At 40.2% G+C, this 22,409-nt stretch overlaps 2 protein-coding genes across 2 annotated transcripts in view; both read left to right on the top strand.

Moving 5' to 3' along the window:
* The first annotated feature begins 16,043 nt into the window (after positions 1–16,043).
* On the top strand, positions 16,044–19,552 carry slc35g2b (solute carrier family 35 member G2b). Its single transcript, XM_030078795.1, has 2 exons — positions 16,044–16,366; positions 18,115–19,552. Exon 2 carries the CDS (start codon positions 18,141–18,143, stop codon positions 19,389–19,391), a length of 1,251 nt encoding a protein of 416 aa, XP_029934655.1. The 5' UTR covers positions 16,044–16,366; positions 18,115–18,140; the 3' UTR covers positions 19,392–19,552.
* Positions 19,553–22,042: 2,490 nt separating this feature from the next.
* The window catches only part of nck1b (NCK adaptor protein 1b), a 28,864-nt gene continuing 28,497 nt past the window's right edge, over positions 22,043–22,409 (top strand). The window contains exon 1 of the mRNA XM_030079097.1: positions 22,043–22,262. The gene's annotated coding sequence lies outside the window, so the exon portion shown is untranslated. The remainder of the gene's footprint in view (positions 22,263–22,409) is intronic.

Here is a 22,409-nt window from a genome sequence, read left to right as displayed (position 1 = left end):
TTAATCTCCTCCATTGAATGTGTACAAAGGGGCCTTTTATCATGGCTGTTGATTTAATAATAAAAAGCCCAATGGCCAGTAATGTCAGGGACTCCCCCTCCCTCCCCCCACACCTACATACACACATATACACACAGAGAGAGCAAATGCGATATATCTGTGACCCAAATATTGGCTTGCATTTTGTTTATAGAGGCAAAAATAAAGAAGCTAGATAAACCAAAATAAAGGCATGGCAGCCGTCTTTGAGTGCATCCTCATTGCCCTAGTTACTGAGTTTTATTCCCCATCCTCTAGCCTGTTTGGTGAGGGCTTTTTCTATCTAAAGCATCAAAAGATGAACACTGCAAACATACTCACTGCAGAGATGGCGTCAAAGGTGATGCTTTTTTTCCACACATCCTGACACATCCTCATACAACGTCAGGCGGCACTTTTCCTTGTTTGTCACATGTTTAACACTATCAGGGATATATCATTTGTAAGATATCAGTGCAAAGGATTAGAAAATGATGATAGTTGTATACAGTGGGTGTTACATAAAGGGTAAGGAACACATGTTAAGACCTAGTTTGGAAATATGTTATGCAGGCTCTCTGCTGTTACATCAGATATTTTGTTCACTGGTCACACAAGGATCATTGCCAAACAGCAGCAAAACAAAACTGTTCAAGCAAGTGTTTGGCATATTTAAAGGAAAATCTGATCCATCAAAGGTTTTTATCTAAATAAGCCCAAATCCTGTGGAGAATTTGAACACATCAAGAATCACTCCACTGAGGAATATGCAATTATAAGCCTCTTAGTGCTTACCCCACGATTCAAGACGCAGTGCATGAGTCAGCTGCAATCAAAATCCCTTTTCTATGAGGCGTTTTTCCTCTGTCCTACCTCGCCGTTTCTTTTTGGTCCCTTAATCTTCAAAGATAGAGTATCAGCCGAGGATGCACAAAAGTCTAGTGATGCTCAAAAAAAAAAAGATGGCAACTGAGTGGTGGTGATACTCCAATAACACTGAGGTTTTCTGCAAACCTCAGTGTTATGAAAAAAAAAATTACTCAGTGTATGAAAACATTCCTTTCTGGCATTGTTTCTGCAAATGAGCTTGTGTCCTTAACACAGTTTGGTTGTTAAATATTGTAAGGGTTTGTTTGAGACAATATTTTGGTGCGGTGACACTAAATATAAAATGCTAACAACACTAGTCCACACATTTTACATAATAAACAACCTCTTAAGTATTTTAGTCTCATATTCAGAGTTACTTTTTGTTTTGTTTTGTTTTGTTTTGTTTTGTTGCTCAAAACAAGTAAAAAGAAACCCGCCAGTGGGATGAGATGATCCCACTTGCTTCCAATGCAGTTTCACTTGTTCTTGGTATTTCTGGGTTACAAATATAAATATGTTGAAACAAGATGGATCAGCCCACAAGTATATAAAAAACAAACAAACAAACAAACAAACAAAACAAAAAAAAACACTTCATTCAAGATGATTTTCAAACTGATTAGCATTGGAAAGAAGTGGAATTATTATTTAATTTCACTGGTAGATTTTTTCACTTGTTTGCAGAAACACAAGATTTTTGAATATGAGACTGAGTGTATCAGATTTGTTTTTGGTTTCCCACTGAGCTTTCTACCATCACATTTTTTTTTTTTTAATTTATTTATTTTGCTTCTTCTATGCCCAGTAACTACAAATGTACTAATACACTGCTGATGCTTAGAGGTGCTGGCCTCTAAAAGTGTAGCACAGGGTATACCTCACTCAGACATTGGCTCGTGCAGAAAGCAAGGCTTGAAGAAAGTAAATATCACATCACATCACAAAAGGCACAATTTTTAAAAATGCCATCATGAAGCTATGACAGAGTTATCGATCTTCGGTTCTTGGCTCGTTTTAGGGGTCTAAAAATGTGGCACATTTCCTGCCAGCACAAAAGCAGCCAGGAAGGACCACGAGGTGAAGCAGTTTCTGCAGGGGGTCGGTGATCCCACGACAAAGGTGCTGCTCACCTGACCTAGCACCGGGCTCCAGCTACATCAGCCAACAAACCATCCAACATGACTCATACCTCCCTTTGTCGTGACCATCTATCATTTCTCGCTCTTCTCTCTCACTCTTTTTTTCACTCTCTCACTCTCCCTTTCCTCACTCAGTCCCTGTCGTTCTCACGAACACATTCACACACTGATGCACACCACAGACACACAATGCACACTCTTTCTCCCACTTCCTGTTCTTTCATTATGAACGGGCTGAACGGAAAATGATCAAATACAGATGCGGTGAAACAAAGATGTTGTTACAATAATTTCCGAGATACAAAGAGGCTTGTTTGTGAAAACAAAACAACGTGACCTAATTACACATTGATTTTGCATCTATGCTGCTCGCTATGTAGCACAGCTTATTCTGCATAGAGCCTCATTTTTTTGTGTTCATGGTGAGTTCTAGAAATAGCATTTCACATTTCAAGCTACTCTGCAGTCTGCCAGGGTGCCCCATTGACAGCTGCCTGGCCATATAAATAGGATCCCTCAGGTCAAACCCACAGAGAGAAAAAGAGCAAAAGAGAATGAGAGAGGGGGAGAGAGAGACAGGTTAGAACAGTTGGAGGGGTGGAGATCTGTCTCAAGTTAACATGCATTAAGGTAGCCTTGTGATGCCATGAGGCCGTATGGCAGAAATGAGGCCAGTAATTCAAAAACATCCCCAGTAAAGCACAGCACTTCATTCTGCTGTGAGTTGGTATGAGGAGAAAAGGCTCTGCCAAGGAGGAATCCTCCCTAATGAGCCCATTTTTGGGATGCAGAGGCAGATAAATTAGCCAACACTGACATACTGGCTTTAATGATACCTTTAGCACTGGTTTCCCTGCCAGGAATCCCCCCCTTTTTTATTATTATTATTTTTTTTTTTTAAAGGAAATTGCTCAGTAAATTATTTAATAAGCGATCTAACATCCTTGCATATTAAAGCATCGCTTCTCTAGTGAGAAAAATACAACTCCAGCCACAGTTCTCTTTACATAATGTCTCCAATCAGAATAGAGATTTTGTGTGGCTGAGCGGGAAGATACTGATCCACTCATCCAACACCACATCCCATCCCATGGTGATAGATGTTGATGCATCAGCCTGTAAGCAATTGCAAAATGAATTGAATAGGGGTGGATAATAATCGCAAACAATGGCAGGAGCAGGGTGGGAGCCTATTTTCTGGTCACCACCACTGAAAGAGGAGAGATGACAGGCCAGTGCTGCCTGAGTAATAGGATTATGTTATTTTGGACATGCATCTGCTCACGATGTGACCTTACAATATTGCACCTATTCTGAATGGATAATTGCCCGGTGTCCGATCTCCCCTGTCGCCATTGTGCTGCCTCATTGTACATGGCCAGTGAGCCTCTGTAATTTGTGCATCCTCACTGTATGTGACATCGCACATCTCTTCATGGTCCATCTGTTCACACAAAGGAAGTGTATGAGGTTGTTTTTTCATCACCGCTGACTCCCTCCATCTGGTAACAAGGCCGTAAAGATAATGGCCACCGAGAGAACTAGCCAATCAATAAGGCCTTTAGCATGCTCTCTGGGTCGATCTGATTTTCTGCTCACTCTAAGGAAGCGGCCATGGGAATAATGACAAACAAGCTGTAGTGGCTACTCAGTGATTGGAGCGGCAGTAATAATGTAAAGAATCTATGGAGAAAAAACTAATTAGGCATTCTTTCCTGTGTAAGACATTGAAGATGCTCTGTTCACGTGTTACAATTCCACCATCCTCTCTTAAAATGTTCTGAGATTGAACTGAATTCAGATTTGCCCAGCAGTGTTACTGTGTTAGTCACTGCAAATCAAGAGCTGTTCCAGTATTAATTTCAAGCTGCATAAGGCCTTAAAGGCTTGATATGCAACCAGCACCAGCTTTAAAAATTTGACTTCCTTTGTGTTTGTGGAAAGTTTTTTACTTCTTTCTTTCTTTCTTTTCTTAATAAATGTGTCACGCACTTTTGACGCATACAATGGGCCCAGCCATTATTCAGGCTCACTGTAGGGTGCGGATATTGTTGGAACTTGTTTCTGTGTCACATTTATTTCAAACTGCAGCTTGAAATTCAAATGATTCCCCAGACAACCTGGAGTGAATCACACAGGCATGGGAAAGCTGTTGGGACTTTCCAAACCTCCCCCTATTTTTAGTCCTATTAAAATGTATTGGCAAATGTATTGTGCTCTCCCGCGAGTTTTACATAATGCGCTGAAACATTCTCCTGGATCATGAAACGAAATGTTCCTGCTCTGTGTCCGTGAAAAGTGTCTTATTATCTAGTTCTTCATTAGCCCACTTGTACTCATTCAGTAAGACTTAGATACATCTGTATATTATACATACATTAAGATGCATCAGTGCATAATTATGCCTCTGAGTCCATGCCAAATTAATGCATATATACTCATCATAGTATTTTATTACAGTTTACATTGCAATAAGCATCACTGACAAACCCTGTTATCAGTCACATCACATCTTTTTCCTCCTCCTCTGTCTTTTGTTATCTTCTGCTTGTAAACCTTTATAGAATAAATGTGGAATTAGTAGAGCAACATGTTTTATGTCCTGGCAACTGTGTTTGCAGAGATAAATGTAATGGGGTGACCTGGCTGCTCAAATCAATATCCTGTGGTATCTGGTGAGAATGAGTCTTTGAAGAAAATGTTCCCTTGAACCATGTCAAAACAAAAGTGCCTTGATCTAATTCACTGAGAGAATGTGGTGACGTGTATTTCAAAGAGTACAGCAGGCCGCTCCAAGGGGACGATGACAAATGCAGGCAGAATTAATAAAAAAAAGTTCTTTGGTACATGGCCCTCTCCACGCTCTTTCCTGAAAGAAAAATATCCTACATGGGAAATCTCTGTTATGTATCTAACACACTGGAGCAAGCACTAAAGGAGGTGGATTTGTTCTGGTTGCAGTAGCACATGTTTCACTCAGGAAATTACAGGATGGTGTTTTTGATATTGCTCATCAGGGAATCCAAATGCTCCTTGTTGAAGTGACAATTACAGAAGAAGTCTAGCCGGCCAGGTATTTCCATCCAAGAGAGCCTATAAAAAAAAACAAACAAACAAAAAAAAAAAAAACAGCTAGCCTTTTAAACGCTGTGATACGCAGACATAATTCATAGCATGTTGTGGAATGGCAATATGAGCAAGAGCACACGGCGATTATGGATGGAACAGTTTTGATTTAGGTCTTTGTTTTGTAGGGCGGCTTCAGTGAATCTATTATCTCCCTCCAATGATTCCCCCTGCTCTCTGACCTTCTTAACTTATGGTTCTTGATCTTTAGCTGACACCGCTCTGATGCAGATAATGATGAATCCTCTATCAAATAATTGATCATTCTCATCTGGCCTTGTATTAAACGGTAATTACTGGTGTCTATCACCGTGCTGTCAAGGCTTTTACTATGTGATAGGCCAGTTAGGGAAAGGAGCCATCACATGTCATAACACCCTCCATCTTGTCTTACTACACAGATCCTCCGCTGTCAGAACAGGAAACACATAGGGTGTAAGAGATGATGAATGCATTCAATGCCTTGACCGCTTATTTTGTCTCACGCTGGTGACTCCACATCAGAGTCTGAAGGACACATTTCTTCCCCCAAGTCTCAGTCAATCTGATTTCCATTTGCTGTTGTTTGAGATTGATTTTATTCAGGCCTTCGGCAGTGGTGTTCGCCTCAGTACACTTACGTTGAATCAGCCAAGGTGTAAAAGAGAATATCCTATTGATTTCTGTTTCCCGCAACGCTGTGTACAAGAAACAAGGTGATACCGCCGTTTTATTGCTGATACGTACTCAAAGTTACTGATATGACTACTTCAGCTTAATAGAAACAGAATGCAGAAGAAAAATCAGAGGCAGTGTATGCGAATGCCAGCAAAGGCAATGGAAGGGGCTGAACAAAGAAAGACCGACAAATCTTGAGTCTAGTCAGCACAAACTGAGTCAAAGAGGTGTTGGCACCAGTTGAAATTTTTCAGTGTGTGTGAGAAATTTGAATGACGCAGCAAAGTGAAAAATAATCATCTTTGAGAAGGATTCTATTCAGGTGCCTGTAAATCTTTTCGCCCCTTCTAAGGATTTTCAGAGGTAAAAATGTCTTTTTAGGTATTTGTGACCGATAAAACTGACTGACAACATCCGCACAAAAAGTGTTTTAAAGCTAGAAGACCACACTGGTCATGCTTGCTGCCAAACCTGCCACAAAAGATGACAAACTAGAAAAATCTAACAAGCAGTCTGCAGTGTCTCATTATTCCTCATTGTTCCTAAAAACAAAACAGTCAGAGAGCTGTCAAACAAAACAACTAATCACAATGGCTGTGACTGAAGCCTTGTGCTTTCTCTCATGTCAAGTGGTGTCCCTGAATGCATTTGAATATCATCACAATGATTTTGCTCCTTATTCTTATAATCAATACCAGTATTGATTTAGATGCATCCCTGGTTTAAATCTTGGTGGTGTGGGTTGCTGATGTACCACATCACACTGCAACCTTTGCGGCAGCAGCTGGCATAAAAGCCTTTTATCACCATTGCTGTTGTTCCATGTCTCTACAGCAACTATAGCCTGCAGCGTTAGAGAATACAGAGAGTAATTTATGCTGTCCACAATTTTGTACATGCTGCATCTCATAACAGACTGAAAAATCCCTTATTCTCTCAACAAATGCATGATGAGTGAGGATGCTGAGGGTAGGCAATGCCACAATCACTGCCTGGTGGTAAAACATACTGGAGCTGTTGTGCTATGGTAACAAAAGACTTAATATCTCTACAGCATGTCTATCTAGCTTTCCATCTCTGTGCCTCCCTCTGTCTGCCTTGCTTTAACATGACCTCAGATGAACACAGAATAAAGAGACCAGACAGGGCACTCCACATAATAACCCATTAAGCCATTTGCATAATTGTAAATCTAATAAATTGTTTGTTAATTGCGATAAGAGGAGACGTGATGTTTAAACAGGCGAAGGGATGCACGGGAAAGGACATTCTTGTGAGAGAGAGGCGCCCAGTGAAAAGGATCACATGCATTATGGATCAGCACATGTGCACACCCACCCACCCACACACGCACACACACACACACACACACACACACACACACACACACACACACACACACACACACACACACACACACATAGGCTGCTGTATTAATTCTCCCTGGGCCTCCTGGGCCGGTCTGTGGCAGTAGTCTGAAGGGGTTGAGGCAGAGGCTAATCAAAAGCAGAAATGGCCATGTCTTAGTCATAGCCTCTGATGTAAGATTAAACCACCTGGGGCAAAACTGTATGTTTCTCTGCCAGATGGTCTTTCTGATGTTACTTTTACAATTCAGAGGATGAAGCGTCATTTGTTTTTCAGGTATATGGAGTGCAAATTTGTGCATTATCTCTCATTTGCAATTTTTCTGCTTGGGTGCTGTGCAGTACCCACTAATAGACTCAAATTCTTGTGATACAGCCTGTGGTGAGGAGAGGTCTCCACGATGACAAAACAGAAATATTCGCTCTGTTGAACAGGCACAGAGGTACCCACGCTGACTCACTCAGGGGACTAACGCGGAGTATATGTCGATCCATTGTGAAGGGACTGAAGATGTCTCATCCACTTGTACTCTCTCACATGATGCTTTTTCAAGCTGTAGACAGTGGCTCGCCAAGCGCACTCACAACAGTAAACGACACAGCTTCCTGTCGTCTCTGCTCTTTGTACCTCAGCTCAAAATTGTCACTGAGCTCAGGACTCGGCACCCCTTTCAACTGAGTCCCAGACAACAGGGTGCTAAATGCAGTGTGCTAGACACAGCTCATAAAGTGTCCCCTGTCAGATTCATCTCCCCAGGGGGAAGCCAGCTTATCTACCTTCCTCTGATAACCATGTTCGGGATGTAACGGCTCACCCTTTTCACAGTTTGGTTTGTACATCGGAATTAAAGCCATGGTCTTTCTTTAAAGCTGCAAAATGTTCAATTGCCAGGGGTCAGTGTTTATTCAAATTTCCACTCCTTTTTTGTCAGTTCAGTATAAATGCTCCTCACTTCATTAGACCCTTCGTTTTGCATAATACACCTTTCAGCATATACCAACTATTAAACACAGAAAGCTGAATGGGACTTTTGTCGGTGTTCTGGAAAGATTGTGCAACATGGCAGCAGGAAGCCTTTATGTGAAACTCAATAAAAAAGTCAATTGTTTCACCTACAGTTCAAATGCGGTGTTAAATGTTTTGCATTATGAGTGTAATTTCGCAGTGCTCTTATAAAACAGCAACTGTGGTGAGAAAAAAAAATCACGTTTCAACACACACATAAGCTATGGCTCAGTGAACCAAGGACTGCGGAATCACAGTTTTCAGTATCAAAACTTTACAGCCCTTATGGCTGAATGTAAGTGCTGACTGTAAACTAAACTGCTTCTCCTGGGTTTAATTTCCCCCTCACTGACACAGTAGGTACTAAACTCCAAACTGCTGGGTCTCCTTAAAGCTGTTGTTCCCCAGTAGCAGAAGCCAAATTCAGCTCAGTCAGTCAAACAGTGCTTTCTCACCTCTTCCTCAGTGATGCTAACTTGTCTTATGTTACAGCTTTGCAACTGTGGTATCTAATCTTTATGGAAAAAAATATGTTTCTTTTCTTTCAGGTTGCTTGTGTCTTTGTTTTGCAGGGGCTGGGCTTGGCTGAAGGGTCATCAGCGGCATGAGCTACACCTGTGCCCGGTGCGCAGGGTTAGTTTGGCAACTTGAACAACTGTCTAAAAGTTAGGGTAAGGTTTTGGTCATGGTTGAATGCAGAAAATTTTTGCTAAAATTAAAAACAGGGTATGAATTGACCACAATGACTTTTATTTCATCCACACTGCTGCAGTGTCAAGCTGCTGCCTGGTTCTAGTTATTACTAATTCATGTAATCCTTCATGGTGGAAAAACATTTCACTTACTTTGGTGCTCGGAGTTACAGAAGCTCAAAAATTAAAGAGAAAAATGGGATTCTGTTGGTGGATACACATAACTATAGTTTGTCAAATACATTTTTTTCTCCTCATCTTAAAATATTAAGTGAGGGAAAAAAAAATCATCCCAGTCCTTTTTATTAGCTGTACTAAATTTTTACACCATCAAGTGACAGTCAGTACTTTTATTAGTTCTTCAGAAAGTGGAGTAATTTTACCCCACGCCTGCTCATTGATGTTGAAGCCCAGGGCCAGTTTGATGGATGGTGGCCACAGCTGGTACAATATAAATTTTCTGGTGGAAAAACATAGAAATGGTGCCATTAAAAAGGCTGAGTGCATGTGTGTGGTTTATTTTGTGTATAAACATAGTCATTTGACTCCATGACTTTCCTCTTGCCAGTTACTCAAGGAAAAGAACTGAGGCAAATCAGGCGTCACTGTACACTTGAAACCAAAGTCTCAAGGTACGGCCAAAAGCTTGTGAGGCATCGGAGATGAATACCGCTGTCTTACAGACCACACAATAACATGGCTCCCAAATGAGGGCATCAGTCAAATTATTCATAGAAAGGATCCTATTATGCACAGACTATTAAGTTGTATTGAGATTTCATAGACACACAGCAAATCAACACAATAAATGAATGAATAAATAAGTAACAACTTCTGGTTAATCCAATTATGCTTGAGGAGATGAAAATATCAGACAGTGAGAGATATAAAAAAAAATGTGTTGATGTTTGTCAGCTGTTGCAGGGGATTCAAGTTTGATTCAGAGCAGGGAGGGGTGTGCAAACTGCTCTCTCCTATCTGTGATGATGAATATCATTTTAGGGAGCTATATTGATTGGGTTGAAATCACAGAGGTAGCCTGAGAGGTTAGATGTGCTTCAAGCAATTTAAATTTTACATGTGGAAGACAATAATTGCTCCTTCACAGTATGGCATTTGACAAGGAATATCTTTCCTGTTTAAGTTATCAACTTAATTTGGTGTGCTTGTCACATAGGCTGTATTAGAGTTGCAACTACTGATTATTTTTGTTGTCGGTGGATCTGTTTTTCTGGCTCATCTATTTTAATTAAATGTTTAGTACATAAAGTGTCAAAAAATAATGACAAATGCTCATAGGAAATTAGCAAAGCAAAAACAAATGTCTTCAAATTGCTTCCATTGTCTGACCAGATGCCAAGAAAAAAAAAACAAAAACAAAAACAAAGGACTCATTTCTTACTTGATAAATGTCTAAAACAAATACCCATGGAAATTATTATTTATTAATTTTCTGTATGTCTGCTAAATGATTTGTCAATTAGCTAATTCAGTTGGCTAATTGATTTATTGACTAAAACAATTAACTATGGAAATTATAAATTATTAATTTTCTGTCCATCTGCTAATTGATTTATTGATCAGTTGTTTTAGCACCAGTCTCTGTTTTGGAGAAAGATGAGATTACAAGACTGTGTTCCTGTTTGCTGTTGATTGATCTTTAGCAAGGTGAGCAAACTTCAAATGATTTTGTTTAATCCGCTGTTTGATTTAATGTTCTGTTCTGTTCGGTTTGGTGTGTTTGGGCTCTGAAGTTGAGGTGGTAAACTACATGTTGTGAGACTGGAGCTAAAACATGAGCCACAGTTTTGAGTCACCACTGCAGCTGTAATACCAATACTGCTGTAGGTGCTGATTGCCATTGATTTGATTTTGGATTCTTTTACAGAAATGGATTCTTGAAATTACTTTTCTGGTGCTGGTGCAGGTTTGACTTGGTTTCATTTTTGCTAAGTTGACAGGGTGTTAGTTTTGGGGCTCTGTGAATTAGATTGATTTCTTTTTGATAGAGTCATTGCATCCATGGCACTGTCTGCTCCCTGCTGGTTTGTTCTCGCGTTGTCAGTCTGCTTTCATGTCTTTCCTTATTAAATCAGTAACTTAAAATAGCAAAACTGCCCTGTAATGGCAGTTTGAGCCACACTTCCTCTGCCTCCTGATTGAAGTAGACCTTTTTGATGTATTTGCTTTTGAAATAGTCTCTGAATGAGTTCCCCTCACAGCCTTTATAAAAGAAGCTTTCCCCTGCTACTAATAATCCTGGAGTCTATTACATCTAGTAGTGACATAATGCATGAATGAATGGCATCTTCTCACAAGATAAATCAGTTTTCTACATTATGGCAAAAAAAAAAAAAAAAAAGAAGAAGAAGAAGAAGAAGTCAGGAAAGCAAAGAAAAGTAATGCTACTATTACGTTGTATGATTTATGATCATTTTTTCCTGTTTGATCTCTGTAACTAGAACCTTTTGGAGGTTGATAAAAAGAAATGCTAAACATTGATTCACTCATTCTCACTCTTTTTGCTTCTTGATCAGGGTGGAAAAGAGCAGCGAGAGTACAGTGCAAGAAGGCCCTCCGTAGGAATGTGCTTTTGCTCATACATAATTTAAGCAACTCGGTTTAGGACAAACTGCTGAGTTGGCCTATTTGTGATTCATGGAAATATGAGGCATTGTTTGAATTTGGTTTTGCAAACAGACAGAAACAAAAGCTTGCCAAGGGGAAAAGACTGTTCCTAGACCAATATTACAGATATCACCATCCAGAACAAAGTTAGGCTCAGGCGGTTCTTAGTTAGTTAAATGAATTCACCTTGGTTTACTTAGTGGCAATCCACAGGAGTTCAATTTTGTATGTAAAATTGGCTTAAATTGACGCGGACCCTTGTGTTTATAATTTAATGAATATGTATGGTGTGCGTAGAAGCGTATTGTGGACACAGTCAGGTAAATGTTCTGTGTGCTTGAGAGTATTGATTTGTTTACTTGGTATGCTTGGCCCTAACATTGGATGAAACAAAAACCACACACATCCACACACACACCTGCATGCACAAAATGCCCATCAAAGTCACAACCATTCATTCATTCCACATTATTTTTATCCGCCTGTAAAAAAAAAAAACAGCCAATTCTCACATTGTCAGCTCCCCTGTAGCTTAAAATGTTGTATAAGCCTGTCAGTTACTCAAGCGTTGGAGGAGATAGGTGGTTGTTGTTCTGCTCTCTTGCCAATACAATGGAGATGTTTCTAACTTAATCAATGACAGATGGCCTCATCCCCAGACAGAAGATGAATGAGCCTCATGTCTGTTGTGAAAGCCCATTAGAAAGGCCAGACAAGTATAAAACTCAAAAAAAAAAAAAAAAAAAAAAAAAAAAAAACACAGGTGTTGAATACAAAATAGAGACTTCAAGGCTTTCATTTTTTTTCTCTTGACGGTGCTCAGCAAATGGCCAGATTTACACAGAACTACAGAGTCTCAGCAGAAAACAAGCCATCCAAAGACAGAGAAAGACAAATGTGAGTGGATTAGAACAAAGCACCAAGACTCAACAGGCTAATTAAACTTTAGCCTCTGTGTAAGAATGAAAGAACTCAAAGCAAGAAGAAGTGACTACAGTTAATGCAAGTGACCTTAGTTCTGTGATCAGTGCTGTACTTCCAAACCCGGATTATTTAGATATTTAGGTAAATAGCGCCAAATCAGCGCCGCCAGTGTTTTCTCACTGTCAGAGCAGAGGCCAGGGTTGTTTTGATGATTCAGTCATGTTGCTACGATGGTTTGCCTGCTTCCTTGTTCTGATGGTTATATTTTTGCCCAAAATCTTCATTGAGTCTTGCTCCCTGTGTTCAGTGAGTGCTTTCAGAGTGTGTGCCATGATTAACTCTCATGTAGCCCTGATATATTATAGGGAAATTAAATTGCAGCTCTTCATGCTGCTATTCTTCACTGACTTCCCTTTACTCCGAATGAAATGATAACCAGTTTTCTGAGATGTAAGCAGAGTGAGTGCAACTATAAATGTTTGAAAGGTTTAACCACATAAAGCATTATGAAATGTTTATTAATGAGAAGTAGTGCAATATTAACCTTCATCTGTGGAACCAGATGTGCTTCAAAATCACAGGGTTGACCTTCAGACTGCATTTACATGAACATGCGCGTGCACACACACACACACACACACACACAGTGCCTTACAGTGGGTAAAAAGATGAGTCAGTATCACATACAAGGTTGGAATTAGAAGGAACCTTTCAGATTCTGAGACTTGTGAAAGATGTGTCATAGTTGATAATCTATGTAATAGAATCTTTTTTTTCTTTCAGTGAATCTCTTAGTTACACTAATATTATTCATGTGACGCAGCCATTTCGAGTTGGTCTTGTTGTGGATACTCTGTGAGGCATAAATTGACGGGTGCGCAGGAGCTTGGCTGTTCACATCAGAAGCGTATTTCTCACTCAGTGACACTTTTATCTTAAAAGCTGGCACCACCCTGGCTCCAGCCAAACAGGTTTGTAGATACAGAACAAATCTTGATATAAAACTGCATAATACTCAGATATAAGTTTTGTATTTGATGCTCAATTTACTCAATACTGTCAAATAAAGATCACTTTGACACAGATTTGCCAAAACAGCTCCATTTCTCTCTGCTGCCTTTTCATATTTCATTTACAAAGTCCTTGCTTTTTTCAGTGAACAAAATACAATTATGTATTTTCTGGAAAAAAAAAAAAAAAAAAAAAAAAAAAAACATAACTTGAATGTTTTCTTCCAGTTAGCCTCATTTAATATAAGTGGAGTGTTACTCTTGTGCATGCTCAGCACATAAATGGAGCATGAGCACAATCAATTATGGATGCTGATATTCCACAGACTTAAAATTCTTTGATCATTTGTCTCAGCCGTGTCAGTAAGCAGTTGGTAATCCTAAAGCAAACATGTCACAAAGCTCCAAGGCATCAGTACAGCAAAGCAAGTGGATGGTGTGATGCTAAGAAGCTGCACTAGAACTATGTTCTTTACTGGGGATAACAGAAATTTATTGGTATACTATCTTGAGTTATTAGTACTCATTATGTTGGCTCACACCTCTTTGTTGATACATGTCAATCATTTCTTGACAATGGTTGACTTATGATGCACCAAATAAAAAAAATTGAAAAAATGAATTAAAGGAAAGGCCATTCCTCTGTTAACTCAAGTAATTACATTTGCAGTCTATCACCATCTTATACTATTCACATCTTTACGAATGAAGTCTTTTCTCCAAGTAAATCGTAACAAATCTCTCCGAATTTCACATCCTGAATGTTCATCCTGAATGGTACAAAGAAAAAAAACACTGCATGATTGCTTCACAGCTTCATTGTGGTTCAATGAGCTGCGAGGCCGTTTACTGTTTAGCAGGGCTTTTCATTCCCTCACTTGTTCCAGTAGTGGAGACATTTAATGCTTAAGCAATTACAGCTTTAAACACACCTCTGCACTCCGAAAGTCACTTGTTTAGAAAAAATTAAGTGTTCCCTCATTCTTTTCAGAGTTAAATGCGTCTGTGTCATCTATTAAAGCGCTGCAAAGCATTTTGCATTGAAGAGCTACTTAGGCTTGAACAATGCTTGTAGACAGATAAAATTAAAACAATGACTGTGGACGCTTGTTTTAAATTGATTTAATGTAGCAGATTTGGAATTTTAAGAAGATGGTAAACACAGATATCGCTTTCAAACAGGAAAATCCAAACAATACTAAATTATTTTTAAAACACTCAATTAATAGCCCTTAATCTTGTAAGCACTGATGAGCATGTAAAACCCTTAAAATCCCCCGAAATCTTTCTCAGTGGTTTGAAAAAAAAAAAGTCAACTCAAAACAAATGAAACACATAATGTAAATCGAGCCTTAAGTATATTCATTTTGACTATATAACATGAGTTACATATATTCCAGTTCAAATTTGCATATTAATTTGGATCATGTTGGCTCATAATATCATAATCAGTCCTTGATGAGATGTGAGATGTGATGTTAGTGGACAATCAGAATGTACCATTATATATGCATGTATGCATACATAAATGTTTAAGATTAATTTGGTTTACAAATTAGGAACATTTTTCACAAGACCTGCAGTGATTACAATTTAATTAATATTCTTTTTTTCTGCTGACTGATTATGTATAAAATTTACCTCCATTCATTGCTTGATGGAACAGAATGACAGCTATTTAGGGCATTTGTAAATGGTTAATTGTAATGGTAGAGATGCTGTTAATATCATAGTTACTGTCATAGTTAAAATCAGTTGCATGGACCACAGGCAGGAGCACAGAAACAGCTAGTACCAGCATAATCCATTGCCAGCTGAGGTTCCTGCTGCACTGCCTGGGGGTGAACCTCAACTGAGAATCTAATTTCAGTCACTTTCAACTTCCCCGTCTTGAAATGTCTGTAAATTCTGCCTGCCTTAGATCAACCTGCGCTCAACATCTGGCTCCCCTTAATTTGTCTCCAAAGGATGTCATCGTTTAACGCCCACAAGCTCATCAATAAACTGAGCGTCTAGCACCTAACAGGGGTATTCTTGCGAGATGAATCAGTGTATTTAGCTGGTGAAAATGGTGGTCAAAGTGATGCTCCCTAAAGCAAAAGAGACATCCCTTGTTCTTGGGAAAGAGTCATGACTAGTAGTGAAATGATTGCCTCTGCACACAGGAGAGAGCCGCCGCTCCCATGAGATTCACCTTGTAGCAAATGGGAAGATCCCAGAGAGGCTTATTGCAGGCTGTGAAAAGAAATATTGAGAAATGCGTTGACAAGCTCACCCAGTGTTATTGGGTAGCCTGACATAAATCTCAATGACATTGTAAACCTCATACTTTAAGAGATGGTCTTTTAAGGAGGGAAAGCATAACATAGCTGGTGTCTTCTTGTTTTTATTGGTGGCTGATTGCCTCTGGGTGTCTCTGGGTGATCATAAACCAGTCATTCATTTCCTTCAGTGCCTTCAACACCAATTATTTCAGATGCAAATCAATTGCTGCCCATGAAAGTAAATGTATTTGACTCATTGTCATGTTTTGAATTTGATGATGATGATGATGATGATGATGATGATGATGATGGACCTACGCACATCCCTTTTCCTCTTGAGAGATGACGAAGAAATAATGTTTTGAGAGGGTCGAGGTGGGAAAAATTATTGGGGAGGGGGAGAGACCACTGGCTGTGACTAACTTCAGCTCCCTCCTCAGCCAGCTTCAGCAGCAGCAGCAGCAGCAGCAGCAGCAGCTCCATCCGTCGAGAGCGCGGAGACCAAGCAGCACCTCGCATCTTCAGGAGGCGCTCCACTCGAAGGGAACATGGGGAAATGGCAGTTGCAGTTCACCAAATGTAAAGCTCAAGAAAGCAAACAATACCTCCATTTATGACACAAAACCTGGCTTATGCATCGGTAGGAACTCACTGAAGAACAAAAGGTAAGACATTTAGTATGAGGTTAGTAGGATATTTTTTATTATGCATTCAGTTTATGATATTAGGCAACCCTCATTGGACCGTCCTTTGGAAAGAAAAAAAAAAACATGTCAATTGACGTAGTCGTAATGACACTGATTTCATACGGTGGGCTATCTGAATTCATGCGCTGGGAAGATAATTGCTGCAATATGTTATGTAGCAATATTTATTCGCGCAAAGGCGCATGCATTCTCAGTATCTCAATGTAAGATGTAGGAGATTATTCAGCGCGACTTTAATTGGGCTATTAGTATTCAATGCAATAAATTAGCCTGTTTGTTGCCTAAATTGTCAGACTAGACTCTGCCTCATTTTCTGCTGAAAAGAAGCTTTTTGTCGTATTTAGTGTTCTTAAAATAATAAGCCATCATAATATTGGCTGCAAGCGCTCCCAGCATTGCTTTATTCTGAATTTTTCATTTTCAAATGGAGCCCATCGATTATTTGTATTCACGTTTCATTCTGCACGTCAATATTAACCTGTTTTTGGCCTTGTTGAATACTGTATTCGATATTGAGTAATATTTCATAATTCATCAAGAGACAGCATTTCGCGTGTTAGAGAGAGAGAGAGAGAGAGAGAGAGAGAGAGAGAGAGAGAAAGAGAGAGAGAGAGAGAGAGAGATGGGGGAGGGCAAAAAGGTATATGCTTCTGCCACCTTGCGGTTTTGAGACATCAATGTTGTGTTTTTTATTGTTTGATTGACGGACTAAACGTGATGGAAATTAGCATCCTCATCTTGAAACCATAAACGAATGATAGTTTCTTTCAGCACCAAGACAGATTTTAACTTTGTCTTTGTGCTGTATTTTTCATTTTTCATTTTTCATTTTTCATTTTTTTTTTTTTTTAATATGCCACATGGAGTTTCTTTACCATCCAATATAATGATTCCTTCTAGCAAGAATAATTGCAAACCACTACACTTCTCCACAAATTGATAGACACATGCAGTGGCCTACTGTCATTATTCGTACCAGTTTCACATCTGTTATTAAAAATAAGAATCAGGAAGCATTCTTTATGATTAAGATAATAGATCCAAAGTATTAAGCACCATCAGCAAACCCCTCCGCACAATCCCTTTTACAGAATTCTGAGATTTATTGTGTCACTCAATCCTATATAAGTGGAGCACATTTATCTATGTTCACTCTGTGGTTTCCTGTTATGTAATTTCATCCCCATCAGCCTGCATCAGCCTCACAATGTTTGCTGCTTGGCTTGTATGAGCTTGCACTGGATATATATAGAAGTCACACAATACATGACTATAATGGTAGATAGACAGGGTAAAAAGGTAAGTGAGCTGGTGCCTGTAAGTGTGCGTGCACACTGTGTGTGTGTGTGTGTGTGTGTGTGTGTATGTATGTGTGTGTAAGTGAGCTGGTGCCTGTAAGTGTGCGTGCACACTGTGTGTGTGTGTGTGTGTGTGTGTGTGTGTGTGTGTGTATGTATGTGTGTGTGTGTATGTATGTGTGTGTGTGTGTGTGTGTGTGCCTGAGTAAGCACGTGTGTGTATTTGCGAGGAGCTGGAGGGATGCATGTGGAGACAATAAGTGATGAATAATGCAAAGCCTTTTCTGTCTGTTTTGAAAAAGTCTCTCTTAACTGAGTAAGCAAAAGTAAAAAGAAAAAAGATCAGACAAGATGGCATCAATATTTCAGTGCTATTTACACAGTAATGATTTTTATTCCATTTTTCAGATTTCAACTTTGACTCCTAAAAAAACATGGATATATCTCCATCCAAGCTGCAGTATGGATCAAAAAAGAGGGTTAAGATCCACCCAAACACAGTGACAGTAAAATATGCTACTCACTTTCCCCAGCCTGGTGATGAAGGGTATGATGACGCACCGTCTTTCGAGGACTTTGGCGCTTTCGCAGAGGCAAATGCAGGGAAGAGACTGGTGTCGGACAGCAAAGGGGGCAGGACTTTCTTTGGAACCATGGACACCCAGCCGAAGCAGACTGGGGGGCAGAGGGACAAGGGGGTCGGAGGCCAGCTGGCAAGCTTTGGCGAGGCAAATGTGTTAGCCTCTAGGGTGACCTGGATGGCCTTGTTTGGGGCAGCAGTGGCTCATGGGTGTGTGGCACTGATTACCCGTCTGGCAGCTGACCGCTCTAAAGTGCCCTCCCTCGAGCTGCTCTTCATTCGGTCTGTGATTCAAGTGCTGTCCATCCTGGTGGTCTTCTATTACCACGAGGCCCCCTTTGGCCCTAAGGGCTACCGGCTGCGTCTCTTCTTCTACGGGGTGTGCAATGTAATCTCAATCACCTGCGCCTACACCTCTTTTGCCATAGTGCCACCTAGTAATGGCACCATCATGTGGCGTGCCTCCACCACGGTCTTCAGTGCTGTGCTGGCCTTCCTGCTCTTGGATGAGAGGCTGGGCTACACGGATGTGGTCACAGTGGTGGGCAGCGTCTTCGGCCTTTGTCTGGTCATGGTACCAAATGTAGCAGATGAGGAGAAGTCCAGGCTGAGCTTCTGGAAGGAGGCCTTTGGCTACACGATGACAGTGATGGCCGGCTTGACCGCTGCCCTTTCCATGATTGTCTACAGGGCCATTAAGGAGCGTGTCAGCATGTGGACGGCACTCTTTACCTTCGGCTGGACGGGCACTGTGTGGGGCGCCTCCACCATGTTTATCATGCAGGAGCCCATCATTCCCTTGGATGGGGAGACCTGGGGCTATTTGATTGGGATCTGTATCTGCTCCACCGTGGCATTCCTCGGGGTCTACTATGCCCTAAACAAGTTCCATCCCGCCTTAGTTAGCACCGTGCAACACCTAGAGATCGTGGTGGCCATGTTCCTCCAACTCATTGTTCTGAGGATGATCCCATCAATCTACGACGTCATCGGAGGCCTAGTCATCATGGTCAGTGTATTCACCCTGACAGGTGTCAAGCTTTACAGGGTGAGCCGGGCCATTCGACAGGATTATCAAGAGATCCTAGACTCACCCATCAAATGAGTTTTGACGTGTCAGTCTCTTTGTTTACAATGTTGCTCTGTTCATGTGCAATTTCAAGAATGTCTGGATCTTAATTTAATGATTTTGTATTGTTGTGTTGGTGGAAGAGTGCCAGTTATGTAATGTCTTAATATTTGTGTGTGAAATAAAAGAGAAATGTACTATGGTGATTTTTGTTCCATGCTAGCATTGTTTTAATGTCAATTGATGTCTAAGACCAAAGTGTCAACAAAAAAGTGTCTGATTTTGTGAATGGCAGTGTAAGAAAATCATTTTAATGATATGCAACCCATAATGATTCTAACGAGGTGTGGTGTATCTCTGTGTTGTCACACTAGCATTACCACACTTGTTTAAGTATCTAACTGTCAGTCCAGGAATCCTTCATATTTATAAAGAATGAAAGAATAAAAAACACCCACCTTTCATAAGCTAACTCGTATTGATTTTCTTAGCCTTAATGTTGTTTGCCAGGACAATCAGTGTAATTCCTTTTAACAAACTGCCATGGAGTCAAGAGAGCAGACAGCAGCATGAATGGGGAAGGACATATTTAGTGTTATGTGGATGGGAAGGCACGATGATACATACTAGTTAGGTGTCTTGTAATTAAAATTAAAATCTACAAGTGGACTCTTCAGTTCTGTTTGGGGATTCTGAGGAGAATTGTTGTCTATCATTTTGTGCATAAGAAACACAAAAGCATTTATTACTCTATAGATTATTTTTTCCCAACATGCACATAAAAAGACACTGCATGTGCATAACATACTGTACCTCTATGTTTTCACATTACCTCTGATGTATTCTATGGCCCCGACAGCTGATTGATATTTAACAATAGTGATTACATCTCTGTATGTAGCCTCTGTGTACTTTCAGACGCCTATCATACTAATGCCCAGAGGCAGGTGTACAGTATTGAATTTAATTCCTCTTCAGCAACATGGGTCCATCTGCTTTCCCTTTTCTGTAGAAGAAGATTCACTGGCTTGTTACCAAGGTTTCCTTTCTCTGTGTAGAAAAACCCATCTGAGGCAATCAGTCTGCATTACGCCTGAGGCAAAGCAACAGTGATGGAATGAAATAAGGACATAATGACAATACAGAGTGGATGAAAGAAGACTTGCATGTTTTGGTCGGAAACTGACACAACATTGATGTTTCATTAAGAGCCCACCAGGTGGCATTCAAAATCCACTTTGTCACTCAGAAAGAGAGCAGACTTAATGGAAGAATTTTTCCATGTTACAAAAGCAATTGCTGGCAAATCCACCACTCATCAGTAGTTCGTTTTCTGATGCCGGTTATTATGACAAAACAATTTTCATGCATGTTTTACAGTAACACTCCTCACCGAAACCTTCTTCATTCAGTCTGCAGAAGTAGCAATGCTATTGTAAAAAATTACAAGCTATAATATTCTGCATAAGTGACTAGATACAGTGTTATATATTTCTCATGCTATTAAATGTTCGCATACTTAAGATGAAATTCAAAATAATGAATGTGAGCATTGTGGTTGTAGCCACTCTCAGTGGAGCATTATTGCTTATGTCAAGTTAGTCTATGTAATGACAATCAACCATCAGCGATGTCATGATAAATAAAAAGGTGAATAAACTATGAACTCCAGTCAGTTATCACCAAAAGGTAAACAACTGTCAATATAAACTATATATAATAGTCCAAAATGATGTTATTTTCTTGAAAACACTTGCTGTCATAGATCACTCAAATATGAAAATGGAAAAAAGCTTTATTTCTCAAACAAAAAGGTGAATAGGTGGTTTTACATATACATCCTCTTTTAGCTATGATGTATAGATATCCATCATAGCTATGTTACAAGGCAATTCAAGTCTGAATTTTGTCAATGTGTGGCAGAATACATGTAGAGTAGGCCCATCTGTTTGTGCAGGAAACAGATTGCATCCTGCAGTGTGCTGCACAACCCTCCAAAATACCCTGCAACTCTCCTTACCACAGACATGATTATTAGAAGTTGTACTGCGTGCGTGCGTGCGTGCGTGCGTGCGTGTGTGTGTGTGTGTTTGTTGGGTCTGTTGTCTGTTGCATGTTTTTCTGAGTCACATCCGCATAAACATAAACAAACTCCTTACTGATAAATTGAACTAACAATTTAATTGAAAAGAAAGCTCCTTTTTGCAGCTCTCAATTTCTTTTTTCACATGGTACTGATGTATGCTAGATTTCTATATTTTCTACTTTCGTTTAACAATTTCTCCATTACAAATTAGTATAGCAATTTGGGTAATTAAATTTGGGTGAAAATTTGAGTAATTAAATTATCCTAGGTTTGTGCTACAAGTCCCAATAAACAGCTGTAAGGTTTTCTTTTTGACTAACTGGTACTGAACTATACAAGACATTTATGTAATAACCTCTCTCTGTCTGCCCACAGACCTGCACATACACACGCGCAGACATACACACTCATATTAGGGTGGTTGCTACTTTTACAAGCAAAGGAGCATGGATATAGAGGGATGCTTGGGAAAATGCAAAACATCAGCTGCTGCAGTACAAGTGACTGACGACGCCCTGGTCCAATCAAAAGATAGACCTTTCCTCTGCAACCAATCGAGTGGCAGTGGGCGGGGCTAGAGTCTGAGACGCTTGTGCGGCTAGCCAGCCTGCTAGCTGCCGACCGTAGCAATGACATGCTTTGATATAGGCATGCTATTCCAACGGGGCACTGTGTATCAGTAGCTAGGCCATCCTCTGGAAGTTGTACAGTTATTAGCAGCGCTTTGAAAATCATTTGCTTGCACCAAATTTGACTTGTGTGATAACTGTTTGTGACACAAGGCAAGAAAAGGTGGCCACCCAGCAAACAACAGCAACCAGGTAAGAGACAGCAGGAGCACAGTAGTAACGTTAGTGCTATCGGGACCTAGCCACCGCACCAGCGTCTTTCCCTTTCTCCCGCTAGCATCACGCTAGCTCCTGCAGTGCCCGCATTCGCCGACAGCTAACCTCGGCTAACGGCTAACC

Source organism: Myripristis murdjan, chromosome 20 (genome assembly GCF_902150065.1).
Source record: "Myripristis murdjan chromosome 20, fMyrMur1.1, whole genome shotgun sequence".
In the NCBI taxonomy this organism is placed as follows: Eukaryota; Metazoa; Chordata; class Actinopteri; order Holocentriformes; family Holocentridae; genus Myripristis; species Myripristis murdjan.
This window is presented reverse-complemented; position numbering and strand designations above follow the sequence as displayed.

Bases quoted from the DNA above. Each gene is read 5' to 3' on its own strand.
- slc35g2b (XM_030078795.1), top strand. From the start codon at position 18,141: ATGGATATATCTCCATCCAAGCTGCAGTATGGATCAAAAAAGAGGGTT.